Source organism: Anolis carolinensis, chromosome 6, assembly GCF_035594765.1.
Source record: "Anolis carolinensis isolate JA03-04 chromosome 6, rAnoCar3.1.pri, whole genome shotgun sequence".
In the NCBI taxonomy this organism is placed as follows: Eukaryota; Metazoa; Chordata; class Lepidosauria; order Squamata; family Dactyloidae; genus Anolis; species Anolis carolinensis.
The window spans coordinates 53,080,427-53,100,767 of NC_085846.1; the positions used below are offsets into that span (position 1 = coordinate 53,080,427).

At 40.6% G+C, this 20,341-nt stretch overlaps 1 protein-coding gene across 1 annotated transcript in view; it reads left to right on the forward strand.

Annotated features, from left to right (window-relative positions):
• Positions 1 to 19,989, forward strand: part of lancl2 (LanC like glutathione S-transferase 2) — a 37,083-nt gene extending 17,094 nt beyond the window's left edge. The window contains exons 3-9 of the mRNA XM_062983803.1: positions 2,215 to 2,422; positions 5,813 to 5,960; positions 7,455 to 7,601; positions 10,222 to 10,404; positions 11,856 to 12,032; positions 14,599 to 14,671; positions 17,944 to 19,989. Coding sequence (XP_062839873.1) covers positions 2,215 to 2,422; positions 5,813 to 5,960; positions 7,455 to 7,601; positions 10,222 to 10,404; positions 11,856 to 12,032; positions 14,599 to 14,671; positions 17,944 to 18,062 — 1,055 coding nt within the window. The 3' untranslated portion in view covers positions 18,063 to 19,989. The remainder of the gene's footprint in view (positions 1 to 2,214; positions 2,423 to 5,812; positions 5,961 to 7,454; positions 7,602 to 10,221; positions 10,405 to 11,855; positions 12,033 to 14,598; positions 14,672 to 17,943) is intronic.
• The last annotated feature ends 352 nt before the right edge of the window (positions 19,990 to 20,341 follow it).

The window sequence follows — 20,341 nt, forward strand, 5'->3', positions numbered from 1 at the left end:
GAGCCTCCGGGACCCACACGGACGCTCATAAGACCAGCGCCAGGTTGGCACTCTTACTCCATATGGGGCCGGAGCTAGGTGGATGGTCACCTTATGGGTCCCCCGCCAGATACCAAGGCCACAGCGGGTATTCCCCAGACCGGGCATCCTCAAGTTATGTGAGTCATGCCTACCATTACTCCCCTGGTGGAAGGGCCTACCATTTAATACCAGCACATAGATTTAGTATCCACATGATCTCAAGGGCCACTCCGCCGCAGGTGGTTCCACCTCCACCACCATTGTCACAGTGCCACAGTGAGCATGCCATTCTATCTGAATCTGGGTCATCTGTAGATGCCCCTAGGGATCCTGATGATGTTATGCCATCAGCAACGTTAGAGGATGCTTCGGCATTCACAGACTTAATGGTCCATATGGCTAAGGCGCTAACTCTTTCTACAAAAAAGAGTCACCAGCCAGTTGATGACCCAATGTATCCACCTGACCAACAGGTGCAGCAAGCACTTACCTCTGCAGCTTTACCACCTTTGCCATACTTGCTTCAGTTGACAAAAAAACCCTGATCAACCCCCATCATTGGTTCCAGCTGTCTCAAGAAGATGGGATGCTAGATATCGTATTGCTCTCAGCACGGCAAATTGGGTTGTTTATCCACCCAAGCTGAATTCAGTAGTGACTAAATGCAGAAGGTCTACAAGATCCCAGCCTACCCCTTCCGATAAGGAGAGCAAAAAGCTGGAGACAATGGGGAAAAAGGCTCATGCTAACGCAAGCCTAACTACCCATATGGCACACTATGAGGCATATATGGCCTCCTACGACATCTTTCTATGGGAAAAGATCGCCCCATACCTGGATTTGTTGCCACCTGATAAACAGGGTATGGGTAAGGCCTACTACCGGGAAGCTTTATTGTTGACACAAGCCCAAATCAACGTCTTGCAGATAATGAGGGAAAGTTGTTCTCGTCCACTTCCCTGCGGAGACATGCCTGGTTACGCACCTCAACCCTTTCAGAGCAAGTTGTTGGTGGAGGATCTTCTGGCGCATGATGGTGGCCTTTTTAATCTGGAAATCAATACTCACCTTAAGGATACACAAGAGGTGAGGCAAGCAGTGAATACGTTTGGTTTCCCGCAATCCTCTTACCATTCACGGCCAAGAGGCCAACAGTCCTCTTCTTACAGCCGCAGGCCATATTTCCCTTCCTCACAGGTGTCCTTGCAAACGAGACCACCACACTCACCAAAGCAACAGACGCAGACCACTTCGCTTCAGCAAGGTAAGGGAAATCTCAGAATAAAACGAAACATCGCTTTTAGTGACAACTCCCCTCTCCTGCACGTGTGTCTTCTCTGCCTTCGCATGGTGATGACTCACCTAACCACGGGATACATGGTACTCACCTGAATCCTTCACACTTTCCTGCTCAACACAGCACTCTGACTATTCGGTTTGGCACAAGGCTGGCTGACTTTTATGCAGCATGGTGTGGCATCACCACTGACAAGTGGGTACTTGACATTATTTGGGATGGCTATGCCATTGAATTCAGAAGCCTGCTGCGACTAGGAGTTGTCAGGAAAACACCTCCCTCTTCTGTTTTGTGGGGACAAAGTGCGCACCCTTCTCCAAAAAGGAGCTATCGTGCCATTCCACCGTTCTATGTTTTCTTCAGCCTTTTTTTCCACCTATTTTTTGGTCCCCAAAAAGGATGAAGACTAGAGACCAATCTTGGATCTCTGAGGGCTGTATCTTTATAGTCCAGTCAAGGAGGCACACCACCCTTGGCAGAGCAGTACTCTTTTCAACACTGGCATGATGTCCAGCATCCAAGGTTTTTGGCTAATTTCAGCAGAGACCACTAAGGAGAAAGAATGGTTGCTTACCTGTAACCATGTTTCTGCGAATGGTCATCTGTGAAATTAGCACATCCCCACCCATCCTCCCTGCAATTCATTCTCAGTCCTCGAGCCGCAGTAGGCGGTGAAAGGGAACTGAGGCTGCAGCCCCTTCCATTGTCTATATTGCCCCCTGTGGAGGCTGGGCGGGGCCACAGCCACAAGCCTATAGCTTTGCAGAGGTTTCCTGTTAATTGCTGCACAGGTGCATCAACTATCACATGTGCTAATTTCACAGATGACCACTCGAAGAAACATGGTTACAGGTAAGCAACCATTCTTTATTTTTTCTTCTGTATGCAAACTGCAGGTATAGCCCTCTTGTACCTTCAGATGTACCGCGTGACAACGGAGCCAAGTGACCTCCAGAGATCCTTGGATTATGTGAAGCGAATCCTTCGGAATCTGAATGGCAGACGAGTTACTTTCCTTTGTGGTGATGCTGGACCTTTGGCTGTGGGAGCAGTGGTGTACCACAAGTTGAAGAATGACACTGAATCCAAGGAGTGCATAACAAAGTAAGTGCCTGGGTTTACTTGGAGATATATATGTATATATTTTCTTAATGGCTGGCCTTAGATAAATACTACTTTCGAGATCCATCTATTGCCTTACAGTTTATTTTAAAAATTACACTGTGTAGCATGTTGAACATATTTAATGTGCTTCTGGTGTTTAGCAATAGCACTTCAAAAGAAATTCATTTTCTGCTGAGTTTTATCTAGAATTAGTTATAGTAGACTCAATATTGAACAATAAATATGCTTTAAAGGCAATTGATTAAATTTTATTTCATAGATTATTTCATGGTATTAAAATAACCTCTAAAGCAAGAGAGAATTGTGCCATCCTTCAGAAGTTGTTGGACTATAATTTCTAGCAGCCTTAGTTATCATAGTCAATGGGGAAGGCTGCTGGGAATTGCAGTTTAGCAGAATCTGCAGAGTTGATGTGGCTTCCAGTTCCAAATGGGGATTGAGCTTGAAAGCGAGGATAATGATGTGTATTGGTTTGTTTCATTCTCACTTGATGCAAACAATATACTACTCAGCAATCTCAGCAAAGTCACCAAGCTCAATTCTTTACCCTGCTTCTTTGATTCGTTGCCCAGAGAGAGTGCCCTGCTTGTCACCCCTAAGGCCGGGCTTGACTATAAATCTATTAAACTTTGCTTGGTATTCAGCATGAGTTACAGCTTGATGAACAAAGTATGCAACACTTCACCTTCGCCTTGACTCCCCACAGGGAGAAAGGCAGGGTATAAATAAATATTAATCAATAAATAGTGGAATATAGTTTTCTGATTATCTATATTGGGGGCCATCGAAAAAATGCACTGAAGTTATTGTTCCTGTTACTGTTTGGTACATTATACCTTGCCTTTTAATATGTGTGGTAGATCAATTGCATTATACATGAAAGGTCAGAAGTTTAATTCTTGGCATCTTCAAGTAATAGCACTAGGAAAGTTTCTTACTGCAAAGAGCTGTTATCAGGTCGTGTAGCCTGTACTTTAAAAAAGCATACTCACTATAAGGTAGTTTCCTAGAAGTGAGCATTGGACTCTGGAGAACAGGTTCAAATACTAGCTTGACCATGGAAACCCACTGATCTCTCTCTCAGCTTGGGTAGAGGGAGACAAAGGCCCTCTGAACAAATTTTGCCAAGAAAACCTTATGATAGGTTAACCTTAGGGTCACCATAAGTTGGCAATGACTTGAAGGCACACATCAGGAACAACAGTAACATAACAAAGAAGAACATGCAAAATAATACTTGACACAGGATATGTTAAAGCAGCATATAAATGACTAGAAGCGAAACCTTTTTTAAAGCCATTTGCAAGCTTCAGTCAATTTCTCATTTAATTCACAAGTAAGATATTACTACTAAATGCCTAAATACTCTAAAGGCACAAGATTCTGTCTGAGCCTGAAACTTAAGTAGCATTAGCCCTGCCTATTTAGTGATGGAAGACCATCACTGAATAACCAGGTGCAAAATATTATATTTTAGAGAAAGCAACTGGCAAAACAAATTTTGCGTATTCCTTGCCTAAGAAAACATAGAAATTATTTGGGTTGCCAGAAGTTGACAGACAACAAAAGGGATGCACACGCAACATATTGCTGTGAGTTTTAGCCTTTATGCAAATCCCAAAAGCAACAGGGTCGAAAAAGGTATTTCTAGGTACAGAGCAAGTCCCACTGAAATCAGTGATAATTCCTGCCAAAGAAGTATTTGTGAGGTTGTATTGCATAGGGTCCATCCACTAACACTCTGTTGCCAAGGGGGCTGTCTATCCACAGGCTCTAAAACCCTTCAGGAAGGGCACAGTTACATGTGACAATCAATATGCCAGTAAGACTCTTCTTGTTTCACTCATGTTTTAAGACTTTAGTTGCTTTTTAAAATGTGTGGATATGTTTCCATATTTTTATGTGGTGCTTATTTTGCATGCAATCATTGCATATTGAAAATTTATAGTAGGTCTAGCTATAGTCAGAGCCTGTGTGGTATAGGAGTTTGAGTATTGGACTACTGTACAATTCTAGAGACCAGAGTTTGAAATCCTGCTAAGTCATAAACACTTACTGGATGAGCTTAGACAAATCACCTTCTTCCAGTCTCGGAGGAAGGGAAAGGCATAACTCCCCTCTGAACATATATTGGCAAGAAAATCCTGTGATATATTGGAAATGCCATGAAGGCACAGAACATCATATATATTTTCACTATGTACTCTGCAATGAATTGGGGTTTTCCAGAATGGGTTACCAAGGTGTTTGAGCTGGTGTTGGGAGTTCTACAGCTCTCCAGCTGCCCTTAGCCAACTTTGCCAGTTGTGTGGAGTATTGTAACTTGCAATCCAGCAATATCTGGAAAGCCTCATTATTTTTCCTTGTTTGGGCAATCTAAATAATTGGAGCAAACTGGCTCCCAAAATATTTTCAAGTCCTTATTGAATTTCTGTTGCATTTTGAATACTAAGTTAAGCATCAGTTAGTATATCTATGTATTTGTGCTTGTTTATCACTTCATAATCTTGGGCATAGTAAACTTGGTCTTTGTAGACTTCCCCAAATTAAGAAATGCATGGACAGAATCAACAACTGAAGATGAATTATCTGGTTGTTCTGCTATGGGTCAGATCAGTAAGAATATGCAGAAGGAAGGTCATTTCAGTTCACTGAATGATTTAAAGATCCTGAAGACAGCAGATGTACCTAATAAAGCAAAGTGTGCTACCACATCAGGTTGATACATTTTGACTCAGTTAATTGCCTGTGGCTGGTTGAAATCATTATCCCCCTGCAGCGTGAGCGAACTCTGCCCTTCTTGTTCCATTTTGCTTCTTCTAATATTTCCATTTTTGTTTTTGTTTTTTTAAGAATAGATTTGAATGTTTCTTAATTGCTTTCTCATCACTCTCCTACTTCAGAACTGGCACAACAGTGACCTTTGGTGGGTTCTAAATACTGTACCCAAGAGCATTTTTATTCTGTGTTATGTCCATACCCGAAATATTATTCTCCCAGCATCTCTCCTTTTGTCTGATATATTGTTTGATACTGGAGGACACAGCCTATAGCTATGTCGGTACAGTTTATATTTAGAAGTTTAATCAATCTCATAGCTCAGAAAAATGTATTACTGCTTGGAAGATCAGTTCCATTTCTACATACCTCAGGCACCTATTGGAAGATTGTAGCTAACCTCAGATGACACAAGCAGTATATAAATCTCCTACATTTGTCACTTTTGGCATACTTACAAGAAGCTGTTTCTCTACCATTCATGAAAAGTTTTCCCAGGGTTGGGAAAGTAACCCTGTTCTCTCTACTCCCTTCGCTCTTAGCTAGATTACGAGACAGGTCAATTTTTCCTCCACTTCTGTCTTGACTCAGACTTTTGCAACTCCAGAGAATAGTCCTTGCCACAGATGCTGACCTTCCAGACGAGCTGCTTTATGGAAGAGCTGGTTACCTGTATGCCTTGCTGTATTTGAATACTGAAATTGATCCTGAGACAGTACCACAGTCTTTTATCAAAGAGGTAAGGGTTCCAAAATGTTTTGTTCCTTGAATAGTAGGAAGTTCCTGGGGCGGTCCTTATACAAAAGAGACCTGGCTTTGCCCTTAGGCAGGAGATTTTGTCTTAGGAAACTATTTTTGTTTGAGTGGTTGATCTTGATTCAGGTCTCAAAATAAAATGGCTAACTATTATGCTGTACCTTGAATTTGGAGCCCCTTCACACTATAAAAATATAGCAGTATGATTCAGTTTTAATTGTCATGGTTTCATTTTGTGTATCCCTGAGATGTGCAGTTGAAAGAGGGGTGTTAACGGTTAACTAGAGAGCTTGTCCAGTGCTTCAACAAACTACAGACCCCAGGACTGCATAGCATTCAGCCTTGGCATTAAAGTGAAATCATACTGTTATATTGACATTTCTTGAAAGGTCTCTTAATTTCTTGCCTCAGGCAGAAAAATGTCTTGGCTGGTCCTGCTACAGAATCATTTTCCTTAAGGGGAGAGAATGCTGGACATTATGTTTTTCAACTGTTCCCACATTTTATCTCAATTTATCTGTTTCTATTGGCAGCTTAGGTCACAGAAAGCTGTCTCCTACATTTCTGAGCTATCCTGCTTTTTTCAGATATTGTTTTATTAAACTTAAATTTTCCTCAGTCATTTACCCATTATTCTCTTCATCCAGAACCAGTGGAAGGCATGAAATCCTGTCCCAGCATATAATCCTATCATGTGGTAAATCTCCTGGGGCAAGGTGTTGCTATACTTGATTTTCTCCCTTTCAAAAGAGAAATAGGGGAGCCAATAAAAAAGTGAGACTGTTTAGCATTAAAAAAAACCATATAAAGAAAATTGCAACAAAGGATCCACATAGTGCTCAGGCACCGCTACAGAAAGTATATGCCTATGAAAAAGTAGGACAGATCCACTGGCAACAATTACAAAACGTATCTTTAAAAATGCCTTAGACATGAAAGAATGGTATAGACATGTGGAAAGTTGTGATTTCACAATAATTGTGTCACAAACACTGTCACATAATTGCTAGCAACATTTGAACAAGTTTAGATCTTTGAAAAAGTTACTTTTTGATCAGGTGGCCTAGAAGTCTGGGGACCTGTAATTATTGCCCTCAAAACCTTTCTCCAGTTTTGCTGTAGCTACATTTTAAAACTTCAACTGTTGCAGCAATGAATAAACAATATAGTTTTTACCAGTGATACATTGTTGATTTTAATGGTGACATGTCAACAGGACTTCTACCTGAGTAATTTTTTGATCCTCCTACAACCAAAGGATTATACCTGAAAATGCAACTGCAGTAAAACCAATACCCACTGTTTCCATGAAGACATAGTAATTGCAGGTGGAAAAAAATAGTTTTAAACGTGTAGATCAATTGGGTGTGATTTCTTTATATTCTTTTTAAAAATGACTTTGCCACAGAACATAGTGTCCAGATGTAAGGAATTTTTCTAAATACGTAATTGGTTATTGTATTTCTCTTTGCATTAGGTAGTGGATTGCATCATTGAATCAGGTAAAAATCTTTCCAGAGAAGAACGAAAGACTGAACGGTGCCCACTTTTGTACCAGTGGCACAAAAAGCAGTATGTTGGTGCAGCCCATGGCATGGCTGGGATCTACTATATGCTAATGCAGGTAATACTCCATGTTTGTCATAGAACCATAAAAACAAAGAGTTTGAAAATAACACAAGGGCCATCCAATCCAGCCAATTGCCCTGCAGGAAAATACAATAAAATCACTCCTAACAAATGACCACCATGCCTCTTTAAAAACCTCCAGAGAAGGAGACTCCACTGCACTCCAAAGCAGCATTTTCCACTGTTGAACAGCACTAACCATCAGAAAGTTCTTCCTAATGTTTGTTGCAATATGTTTTCCTGTGATTTGAATCTGTTTCTCCATGCCCTGATTTCTAAAGCAGCAGAAAACAAGCTTCCCCCCTTCAATATAGCATTATTTCAAATATTTAAACATATCCCCTCTCAACCTTATCTTCTCCAAGCTAAGCATACCCAGTTCCTTAATCTGTTCCTCATAAGGCCTGTTGTCACGTATACTATATCTGCATTTCATTTTTTCTGTCTAAGTGTCGTACCTTACTTTTCTCACTGTAGAAATTCATTTTGTTAGGATTGGCCCAGCTCTCTAATGTATTACGGTCATTTTTTATTCTGATCCTGTCTTCGGGGGTACTGGCTACACCTCCCAAATTGGTGTCATCTACAAATTTGATAATTATGCCTCCTATTCTATCTTCTAAGTCATTGATAATGATGTTGAATAGCATTGGGCCCAAGACAGAAGCCTGTGGCACCCAATTAATTACTTTTCTCCAGGATGTAAATTAGTCATTGATAAGCACCCTTTGAGTTCAGCTAGTTAAGCGTTTCCAAATCACCTAACAGTAGCATTGTCCAGCCCACATTTTACTAGCTTCTTTTCAAGAATATCATGGGGAACCTTGGCAAACACTTTGCTTAAATCGAGATATGCTACATCCACAGCTTCCCTTTCATCTACCAAGTTTGCAGCTGTCCAAAAAAAAGAGATAGTTTGTCTGACAAAACTTGTTTTTTGATAAACCCATGTTGATTAATAGCAAGAGGGGGGAATCCGGAAAAGGCACAGTGGATAGAGAAGTGAGGTATGGCTGATAACCGAATTAAAAGGAGAAAGTCAATTTGATCCCAAAGTAGCAGGATATATCTGAAGAGAAAGAAATTGTCCTGTCTTCCATAGCTCAAATGACAGTCCTCCTTTATAAGAGGGGTGCTAATTCCAGTCAAAGCTATTTCATATAAATGTAGCAAATGTATACTGTATTCCCTGTTGTATGCAGGCTAGTAGGCATCCTCAGAGATTGTGAGGTATAATGGAAACTAAGCAAGGGATGTTTATATATCTGTGGAAGGTTCAGTTAGGCCAAAAAACTCTTCAGAATATTGGGGCTGCCTTTGTTAAAGCCACAGTGTGATGGTCCCTGTCTGTCTCTGGCCTGGCCATGTGCCAGAGGGACTACTTCCTTGCCCAGCCATCTAGTCAGGCATCCCTCCCTCCCACCTGCCCCAGGCCCCCTGTGTCACCCCCTTTGGGGAAAGAGCTGGGCTTTCCCCTCAACTCTGGGCCTCGCCATCCTCCTCAAGGCTGTTTGGGGAAACTAAACCCAGCCCTTTTTGTGGGAGAAGCGGCACCCACAACGGAGACCTGGAGCCACTTATGAGATTTACATAACTCATTCGAAAGTCCTAAGTCATTGTTTTGAATCTTAAGTTTTTTGCGTGACTACCCCTCGTGTTTCAAAATATTGCTTCATATGTACGATAATTATGAAATAGATACTACAGAGTTACAAAGTTTTGTGAAGCCCTACAAGCTAGCATCCACATTGTTAACGTCTGAGAAAACTGCCCATGTATCAAGCATCCCTTAAGTGTTTTATTACTCCTTGTGTGCTTTTAGTTAATGATCAGAGTTATGTGGATTCCATGGTACCAAGTGAACACATTTCTCTTAAAAATCTGATTTTTATTTTGTTTATAAAACTTGGTTTTTAACTCTTATAGCCTTTGATAAGAATTTTGATTTGTTGCTGCCAAACAAGCCAGGACCACAGCCACCACTAATCCTGAGGTGGCTATTGACTTACAGATTCTAGCTTGTCTCAGAGCAACAAACTAGGAATCCTGGGTTAAGACTTAATACTAAGTCATCCTTGTTCATAAGCCATAATGCTAAATCAATCTTGCCCATTTTGCTAGGGGAGGTGCAAAAGAGTATCAAACAGGTCATGTGCTCATTCACAGTAAGTCAAAATAAGCCATGACTCTTGACTTACTATTATGAGTCAGTGCCATGGTGTGGAGATTGTGAGATTGCCTGTCTGACAGCTCAAACATTTAAATAGCAATTTCTTGTGTCACTTCAGCGGTGAAATAACACTGAATTTTTCCATGTAACACAAGCATGCCTCCAGTTTAGCGTGCAGAATTGCAGCTTTCACATTTTCTCCATAGCAGGAGTATGTGAATTGTTATGCATTGTTGAAATGCACAAAGTCAGCATTTAAACACAACAGCCACTACCAACCATTACATTGGCCCATTTAACCAAGATAAGCAAAGACAAATTTAGAAGTAATTTTTGAGATTGCTAAGTATGACTGTGGACAAGTATGTATTCATGGGAATGTGCATACTGTGTCAGCTTATTTTTCTGAAAATGAAATCTTTCTTATGCTAATTTTGCTTTTTAGCCAGCAGCCAACGTGGATCAGGAGACTTTGACAGAACTGGTGAAACCAAGCATTGATTATGTGCGTCATAAAAAATTCCGATCTGGGAATTATCCATCGTCTTTAAGCAATGAAACTGACAGGCTCGTTCATTGGTGTCATGGTGCCCCAGGAGTCATCCATATGCTCATGCAAGCATATAAAGTATGTCCTTGTTTTGCAAAAATACATAGGCTGGAACATGCATGTTTAAGATTGCTAGCAGGAGCTTAGTAGGTTCTCAAAATTGTGGAGGGATCATTTCAGTTCCTCCTTTGTTATGCTGCGATATTTGTTATGAATGTATACATGGGTTAAATTATTTTTTATTTACTGTAAACAGGGCCATTTCAGGATTTCTTTCTGGGATAAAATAGCAAATTACAGCCCCACCTACTCGCTTGGTTCACAGTACCTACCAGTCAAGTTATTTTGAGATATGAGGTAGACATTCCAGAAGTATTTGTTCCCCTCTGTGGCAGTAAAAAAAGTTACACAGCTATCGCTTTTCTGCCTTTTGTGACAGCCAAATTTTTCTGCCTACATTGCCTGTGTTACTTCATCTTATGATAGAGGGGCTTTAAAACAACTCACAGAGCCCAAGATCTTGTCAAAATTTCTCTCTATCCACCCTAGATGTATGAGGATACACTTTGGTACAACTTAATAAAGATCCAGAAACCAGGAATTGTTCTAAATGCAGCACTCCAGTCTCCCTTTGTGTGGCAGATTGCTTTTAAAAATGGAAAATACTTTCAGAAGCAATTTTGATGTGGACTATTATATGTGTAGAGAGAGTCTGAGGTTAGCTGTTTAAAGTTTTGAAGTGCTCAACTCTAAGCCACTCTCAGAATTCTTACTACTATTTTATCAATCCTATATGTCAAAGAGATTCAGTCCCACTTCATGAAGGAAGTTGTAAGATGGCTTTTGTCAGAGTGGGTTGACTTCATTTTTGCACCGTTATAGGTGCTATTGAGATTCATTAATGTTGTTGAAATGCTATAATCACTAGAAATGTGGTATATAAATATGAAGACCTTGTCGATACCTGGGTTTGATAGTTACATTAATATTTGACAATGCCTTGAAAAAGTCAAGGCAGTGTGCATAACAATCATGCTTTCCATTGTAATTTTACTCTAACGTTAGCAAGCCAAGCTCTAAGAACTATATTAACCAGATGAATTTCCTGGCCAAGTGGAGATCTAAGCCTCCCAAATCCTATTCCGGGGCTTATCCTTTCTCACATTCGAACACCTTAATGAAAAATACATATATTCATCGAATGAGACATCTAGCCAGCTTTACAGGAGATAAGTGAACATATCAAGACAGACAAAAACATACATAAACACCTATGTGTTGCTTCCAAACATGGATCTTCCTTACTAGATTAAGGCACAAGATTTCTCTTTATAATTGTTGTTGTTAATAATTATTATTTACTTTTTATTAAGCTGTGGTTAAGTGTATGGAAGGAGGAGCACTGTGAAGTAAGCACTCACATGCTCAGTGGATTTGTGATCTACATTCCACCATGAAGTAAGAGTTTGGACCAGGCATCCTGGTTCCCCTCCTCCTTCCACTTAGTAATTCTGTGTTCATTTCCACAGGTGTTCAAAGAAGAGAAATATCTGAAGGATGCTATGGAATGTAGCGATCTCATTTGGCAGAGAGGACTGTTGAGGAAAGGCTATGGCATCTGTCATGGGACTGCGGGAAATGGTTACTCCTTCTTATCCCTCTACCATCTCACTCAGGATAAAAAGTACCTCTACCGGGCTTGCAAGGTATATTTTTCCTCTGAAAAGACTCCATCTAAATGTGTTTTTGGTTATTACTGAGGAAGATTCTCCCTCACTTGTTAATTAGTATATACTAAAAGAGACACCACCATCTTTATTTCTCCTTCGTGGTGTCTGCTTAAATAAGCACATGTGGTACTTGATGCACCTGTGCAGCAATCAACGGAAACCTCTGAAAAGCTGAAGAGACCCCATAGTCCAGCCAGTCCAACCCCCTGCCAAGAAGCAGGAAATCACATTCAAAGCACCCCCGACAGATGGCCATCCAGCCTCTGCTTAAAAGTCTCCAAAGAAGGAGTCTCCACCACACTCTGCAGCAGAGAGTTCCACTGTCGAACAGCTCTCACAGTGAGGAAGTTCTTCCTGATGCTCAGGTGAAATCTCCTTTCCTGTAGTTTAAAGCCATTGTTCCACATCCTAGTCTCCAGGGCAGCAGAAAACAAGCTTGCTCCCTCCTCCCTATGACTTCCCTTCACGTATTTGTACATGTCTATCATGTCTCCTCTCAGCCTTCTCTTCTGCAGGCTAAACATGCCCAGCTCTTTAAGCCGCTCCTCATAGGGCTTGTTCTACAGACCCTTGATCATTTTAGTTGCCCTCCTCTGGACGCTTTCCAGCTTGTCAAAATCTCTCTTCAATTGTGGTGCCCAGAATTGGACACAGTATTCCAGGTGTGGTCTGACAAAGGCAGAATAGAGGGGGAGCATGACTTCCCTGGATCTAGACACTATACTCCTATTTATGCAGGCCAAAATTCCATTGGCTTTTTTAGCTGCCGCATCACATTGTTGGCTCATGTTTAACTTGTCCACGAGGACTCCAAGGTCTTTTTCACATGTACTGCTGTCGAGCCAGGCGTCCCGTATTCTGTAACTTTGCATTTCATTTTTTCTGCCCAAGTGGAGTATCTTGCATTTATCCCTATTGAACTTCATTTTGTTAGTTTTGACCCATCTCTTTAGTCTGTTAAGATTATTTTGAATTCTGCTCCTGTCTTCTGGAGTGTTAGCTATCCCTCACAGTTGGATGTTGTCTGCAAACTTGATGATCATGCTTACTTCCTTCTTTCTCCAAAGGCAAGGCAATTTACAAAATATGAAATGGAGCTGTTTGAAAAAAGAAGGAAAGATGGAATATCTGATTTCCAGAGACCTCCATTTCAATTTTTTAAAACTGCCTTACCTTAGAGGGAAGAAGGGCGTTCCAGAGACTTCAATTTCATAGTTTTTAAACTGCCTTGCCTTCAGAGAAACAAGGATTCAGCCCCAAACAGCTCTGTGACTATTAATGTGAAGAACATAAAAATACCAATTTTGTCTCTCCAAAAATGGAGGTGCAACTATAACATGGTGGCAAATATTATGCAATGAAATATGGGTAATCTAAAGACTTGCCAAAGAAACAAAACAAAAAGACAAAGGAGGAACTAATACAGTACCCAGATTATTTCAAAAACGACCGAACGAATAAACAATAACAGAACGTTTCTATCCATCATGCCCCTCCTTCATTTTCTTAGATTTTCACCAATAACTACCTCCGTCATTAATATGCATTACACATCCTTGAGTATGTTCAGTCCTTGCTGAGCTTGTTTTGGATATGTCCACTTGAGCTTTCAGAATTAAAGATTTAGGAACACTTCCTCCACTAAAGGCAGTCCATAGATCTTCCCCATTTGATTAACTCCATCTTGTGTATAGATTGTGCTGTTTTGGCTCCATTTTCATTCACTTTGGGAAAATGAGTTTGGAATTAGTCTGTATCAGTAACAGGATTAGGAAGCATCCAGAATTCATTGGCTTTGCAACTCCCATCAGCTTTAGCCAGAGCTGCTAGTTGTGCAGAATAATGGGAAACCTTGAAAATAATTATCAGTCACTCTTATTGTGAAACACGCCTTTCCTACTGAGTTCCATTCATGACCATTTAAAAGCTTGGCTAAGATAGTACATTCATTACCCATTTCCCATCTTGATTAAGTTGGTATATTGATTGGGATAGAATTGAAGAGAAAGAGGCTGTTTTCCATACCAGAAACAAAAAAAGCTAAACAAAAACCCAAGATCATTATTCTTAATTACTAGATGCTTATTTTCAAGGGAATTTGTTTATTTTCAAGAGGTTATCAGGTCTTGCTGAACAGAGATAGATCCAAACAGGCTAACAAGGAAGACCACTGGGATAGCTTTCCTAACTGTAAACTAATGTTTGCCCTCTAATGTAAACTTTAGTCCTCTGCTTTAATCTGATGGCTATTGACATGCTGCTAATGCCTCTTTTTTTCCCTCTTTCGGGTTACTTTAACTCAGTGCACAAACATTAATCAGTGCAGAGTGGATTTTATTTAAGCTGTCCTTTCAGTTTCCTGATATAATGATTAGTAGAACTGAAGTGCAAAATGTTAATCTAGACAGATTGATTGCAATGAGTTCCTCTTTTTGAACTGTGTGGTATTTTGTATTTGTTGAACCTATGTATTTACTCATTTATATTGCTTGTTAAGATACCTAGTCAATATTTTTCCCTATATTTGGATAATTTATCACAGTTTGCAGAGTGGTGTCTTGAATATGGTGCCCATGGATGTCGTATTCCTGATCGACCCTACTCACTCTTTGAAGGTAAGTCATTTTTATGATTTATATCTATTGCTAATAATTATGTGAGGAACAGGAAAAAGAGGAGGAAATTCAAAGCAGTATGACATACATTCAAGTTGGCCCCATTTAACACAGTTAAGACTAACTTCTGAATAGAACTGCTCTGCTAGACTGTTTAATGGCATATGTATTAGACCTATATAATCTTTTTTAAAAATAATAATTGAAATGCCTCTGCTGAAGTGATTTCCCCCCCCCCACACCCACACACACACATACACACACGTATACACATACATCATAAATGCTTATATTTCCCCCCAAAAAACTTTTCTTATTTATGTGTTTGAGATGTAACAGCTTCTCCCATTTTGTCATATTCAAAGACACAAGCAGCATTCAATTCATATCCCTATTTATGTGGAAGAAAACTCAAACCTAGTGAGTTAAATTGTGTAATACTATAGGTAAGGTCTCAAATGTAGTATAAATTTGCCCCTTTCAGAAACCTTTATTGAATAATTCCTTAGACATTCTGTTCTTTCCATTGAAAGATGCACCATTTGTTACTCTGGTGAATGAATTACATAGTATTTACTGTTTTGTTTAATTCTGTCATCTGTTGGAGAATGAAATTAGTGGAGTGGGATTATAGATTATTATTATTATTATTATTATTATTATTGTTTATTTATACCCCACTTTTCTCTTTATAACATAATAATAATAATGATGATGATGATGATGATGATGATGATGATGCCCTGGCAGAATATGTAAAGTAAAGTGAAGAACCTGCTTTGATTGAAGTCAAAAATCAGAAACACCTCAAAACACAGCAGACATAAAGTCAGTACAAGAAAACCACACTACAAACTAGAGCTGACAGCTGGCACAACAAAACATTGCATGGAAAGTTCCTTGACAAAATTGAAGAAAAAGCTGATAAGGAGAATACCTGGCTATGGCTCACGAATGGGACACTGAAGAAGGAAGGAGACAGAAGGCCTGATCCTTGCAGCCTAGGAGCAAGCCATCAGAACAAATGCTGTTAAGGCCAAGATCGAAAAATCAGCTGATGACCCAAAATGCAGATTGTGCAAGGAAGCTGATGAAACCATTGATCATATCCTCAGCTGCTGTAAGAAAATCGCACAGACTACAAACAGAGGCACAACTATGTGGCCTAAATGATTCATTGGAACTTATGCCTCAAGTACCACCTCCCAGCAGTGAAGAACTGGTGGGATCACAAACTTGCAAAAGTATTGGAGAATGAGCACGCAAAGATACTGTGGGACTTCCGAATCCAGACTGACAAAATTCTGGAACAGAACACACCAGACATCACAGTTGTGGAAAGAAAAAAGGTTTGGATCATTGATGTTGCCATCCCAGGTGACAGTCGCATTGACGAAAAACAGGAAAAACTCAGCCGCTATCAGGACCTCAAGATTGAACTTCAAAGACTCTGGCAGAAACCAGTACAGGCAGTCCCAGTGGTGATGGGCACATTGGGTGCCATGCCAAAAGATCTCAGCCGGCATTTGGAAACAATAGGCATTGACAAAATTACGATCTGCCAACTGCAAAAGGCCACCCTACTGGGATCTGCACGCATCATCCGAAAATACATCACACAATCCTAGACACTTGGGGAGTGTTCGACTTGTGATTTTGTGATACAAAATCCAGCATATCTATCTTGTTTTCTGTGTCATAATAAAATAAAATAAAATAATAAACTTTATTTATACCCTGCCACCATCTCCCATAGGGACTTGGGGCAGCTTACAAAATAATACACAGTGATTCCTATACAGAGACTCAGAACAACTTATGGTAAAGTATTAAAATAGAATTAAATATTAACGCCATTAAAAATAAACAGTTTAAACCCTTGAAGTCAATTAAAAACCTATTCATAACTAAAACCACAACACCCCCCCCCCAACTGGTTCTTAAAATCCTCCTTTAGAAGCATGTCTGAATTTGATGAAAGGATAGCAGGGAGGGGGGCCATTCTAGCTTCCCTGAGCAGGGTGTTCAAGGGGCAGCCACGAAGAAGACCAGCTCTCTCCTGCCCACCAATTGGGCTTACGGTGGATGTGAGACCTAGAGAAGGGCCTTTCCTGAGGATCTCATGGCCCAGGCAGGTTCATTCAGGGAGATGCAATTAGCCAAAAAGCCTGGACCTGAGCCATATAGGACTTTCTGTGTCATAAAAAGCACTTTGAATTGTGCCCAAAGCAAACAGGCAGCCAATGGAGCTGCTACAACAGGAGAGTTGTCCACTCCGCATAGCCAGACCCTGTTAGCAACCTGGCTTCAGCTCTTTGGACTAACTGAAGTTTCCAAACACTCTTCAAACGTAGTCACACGTAGAGTGCGTTACAGTAATCCAACGGGATATTATTAAGGAATGTAATGTCATAGCCAGATCCTGGACCTGAAAGAATTAGCACAGTTAACACACGAGTTTTAATTGTGCAAAGGCACTCCTGGCCACCATTGCTTAATCCAGCAATACCCCCCAAACTGCAGACCTGTGTCTTCTGGAGGAGTGTAACCCCATCCAGCACAAGCTGAATCGCTAAACTCTGATCTGCTTTCCAGCTGACCAGGAATACCTCTGTTTCAATTTGTTTGCCCTCATCCAATACATTCCTGATGATAGGCTCTGGCTTAGGATCAGGACAGCTTCCTTGGCTTTAGGTAGGAAGGAATAGTAGAGTTGGGTGTCATCTAAATATAGATAGTACCACACTCCAAAATTCCAAATGACTTCTCCCAGCGGCTTCATGTATATGTTAAGCAGCTTGGGGGACAAAAAGGAACCTGAGGGACCCATAGGTCAGTTGCCAGGGGTTCAAACAGAAGTCCCCCAGCACCACCTTCTGGGTATGTCCCTCCAGGAAGGAATGGAACCACTGTGAAACCACACCTCCAGGTCCTCTCATAGATGGTACCTTAAGTCCAATGGCTGCCTGAGTTTACCCTGCAAAAGGAAGGCCTGGGTGGAGACACAATGCCTCCTAGGCAGAGTTGTGGCTGTAAATCTGCTTTTCCGATTGGCAGCTTAGGAACCAGAGATGATGTCAAGAGGATGGGGCCTCTAAGGGGATCAGTTTAGTTTAATCATCCAGCCCGTGGAAGGTATACTGGAGAGCAATGTGATTCCACAGGCTCTCCCTCATCTTATATATTTTTGTGTTACTACAAAATTGTTTGTGAGGGATGCTATGCTCAAAATTGCTGCTGCTTTCTGTGAGCTTTTGATTTGCCCTTTCCAGGTATGGCAGGAGCAATCCACTTCCTCTCTGACATACTGGCCCCAGAGAAGTCCCGCTTCCCAGCCTTTGAGCTTGGTCCTCAAAAGAAAGGAAAGAATGACAGCAAAGTAGAAGCTTAACACGATGCCAAAAGGAACAAGACTGCTTAGTGCCTAAAGTACACTGAACCAACACTGGAGTCTGAACAAAGAGTGAAAACTTTCTCACTTTTCCAAAGGACCATTTTTGTGGTATGTGCATGAATGAGAGAGCTCAACACCTCAATGTTTCATTTCAGGAGATGCCTTTTGCTTTGGCGCAGAGCAGTCTTAACCTTCATTAGGCTCTCCGTTTTTCAGTTTTCACAGTTCTATTTAGATTTTTCGAGTGTTTGCATGTTTCTCTGTGTTTGTAAATGTACGGTTCTTCCCTGTTTGTTGTAAAGCTGAAAACTGTTCTGTGATCTCCAGTCTTGTTGTTTTTCTGTGCATGACTGTAATGACAACACACTTCTCTTTCTGCAGCTGGATATATGAGCTCATAATGGGATTGCGCTGTCTGTGGGCAGCAACAAAGGAGGAAATCCAGTCTAGGCAAATGCTCAAATTGGTCACTCTTCCAGGCTCACACTACCAAAATCACTGAACACATTTGCACTACACAACTTCAACAGCAAGATCCAGTCATACCTAAAACGCTTTCAAAGCCCATTGATTCCCATGCAAAAAGTCATGCATGGACAGATCTCCTGCAATACATATCAGTAGGACTTAAATATGTCAAGGTTCTCTCTGAATTATACTGAACAGTTTCCCCCTTTCCAATGCAATTACCTTTTCGTTTTCAGTTCTTCCATAATGAAGCACTAACATCTGCTTGTTTCTGATGGGATAATTTTAAACAAATTCTAGACTCCTCTGTTAACGGTATATGAGATTGTGTCCTTAGGCACCAAACCTGCTTCAGAATGAATACATTAGCATGATCTCTCTCTTCTCTCTTTCAAAATGTCTTTTTTCAGTATACTTTTCAGAAAAGAAGAATAAGAGTGCAAGTGTTTGCTGAAAAGCCAGTTTTTTAATACAAGGAGGCCACAACATGTACAGCTAAAGTACCCAATGCCTCTGTGTTACAGTTTGTGTCAACTGACTGTAATTCCACCAGTGTTATGACGGAAACTTGCTGCCATATAAGTGATGGCAAATTCAGTCCAGGTAAAAATGCATAGTACGTAGTATGTTCCCAAAGTATTTTGTAGTCTCTATTGCTCCCTAGTTATTGCTATTGCTGAAACCATATCACTAAAATTGCCTGTGTTGAGGCAGAGGGCATAAAAACATGTCACCCAAAAGCAGTGTTAGAAAAAGCCCCTATCTTTTGAGGCACTCTGTCCTGGCAACTCTTTATGGTGTAGATATTCCACAGTAATCCATGCTGAATGTCAGCAGCAGCGGGTCACTGGAAATTGGGCACCAGTCTTGACAGCATGCATTCTTTGTGGGTGAGATTCACTGTGCCCCCCAACCTCTTGGAGTTGCCCATCCCTGAGCTAAATACTGGTGTTGAGATCTTTTTGATGGGACCAGTGTAGCCGCCTCTGGTGAATAATGAAGTTATAGTTCTCTGTTGATTAAAATGAACTCTCCCAGATGTGTTTTTTTATCCTCTGAAATGTCCTTTGACAGACAGTTCATTGAGAGCATGTCACGATTATGCCCAAGAGTCTCAACAAAAAGGATGTTTCTCTTTTTACCATTCAATTTGTTCATATCTAAAAGAAATTGAGCAAGATTTGCCTCATAGGGTGCATCTCTCGTAGGAGTGAACCTGTTTCCAGACATTCTCAGTTAAGGATTGAATCCTGAATTTCAAATGGAGATATTTCAAGATAGTTGCATCACATTGTTCTGATTCTGTGGTTGGCAACAGCATTGTTTTTGACTAAGAGTAAAATGAGAATGAGGAACCTTTTGTAAGAGGGGTTGGTGAATGGAGGGATCTGTTACCACAGTGTTTTCCTGTTCCAATTGTTTTCGGTAAATAAATCCATTACTCAAAATGTGAAAATATTCTGAACATTTTTTCCTCTCTGCTAGTTTTCTAAAAGGTCAGCTGGAGTCAGGAGCTGAAACTGCATGGTATATATGACACAGCTGCTTGTACCACCCAAATGGCAGTTTTGTGCAAGATCTTATCTGTTGACTTCTGATTTTTTACACAGGTTTTCTTCTATTCTTAACCTTAGTTCCAGGAAGTAAAGGTCACCAAGGTAAAGGATATCTGCTTACAGAATGATTTGGAGCAGTTCTTTTATAATTTCCCCAAGGAACTTGTGCAACATGTCTTGGAGACAAACGGTAAAACATTGAAACATGCCACCACTGCCGCAAATACGTACCTTGAGATCAGTGGAAGACAG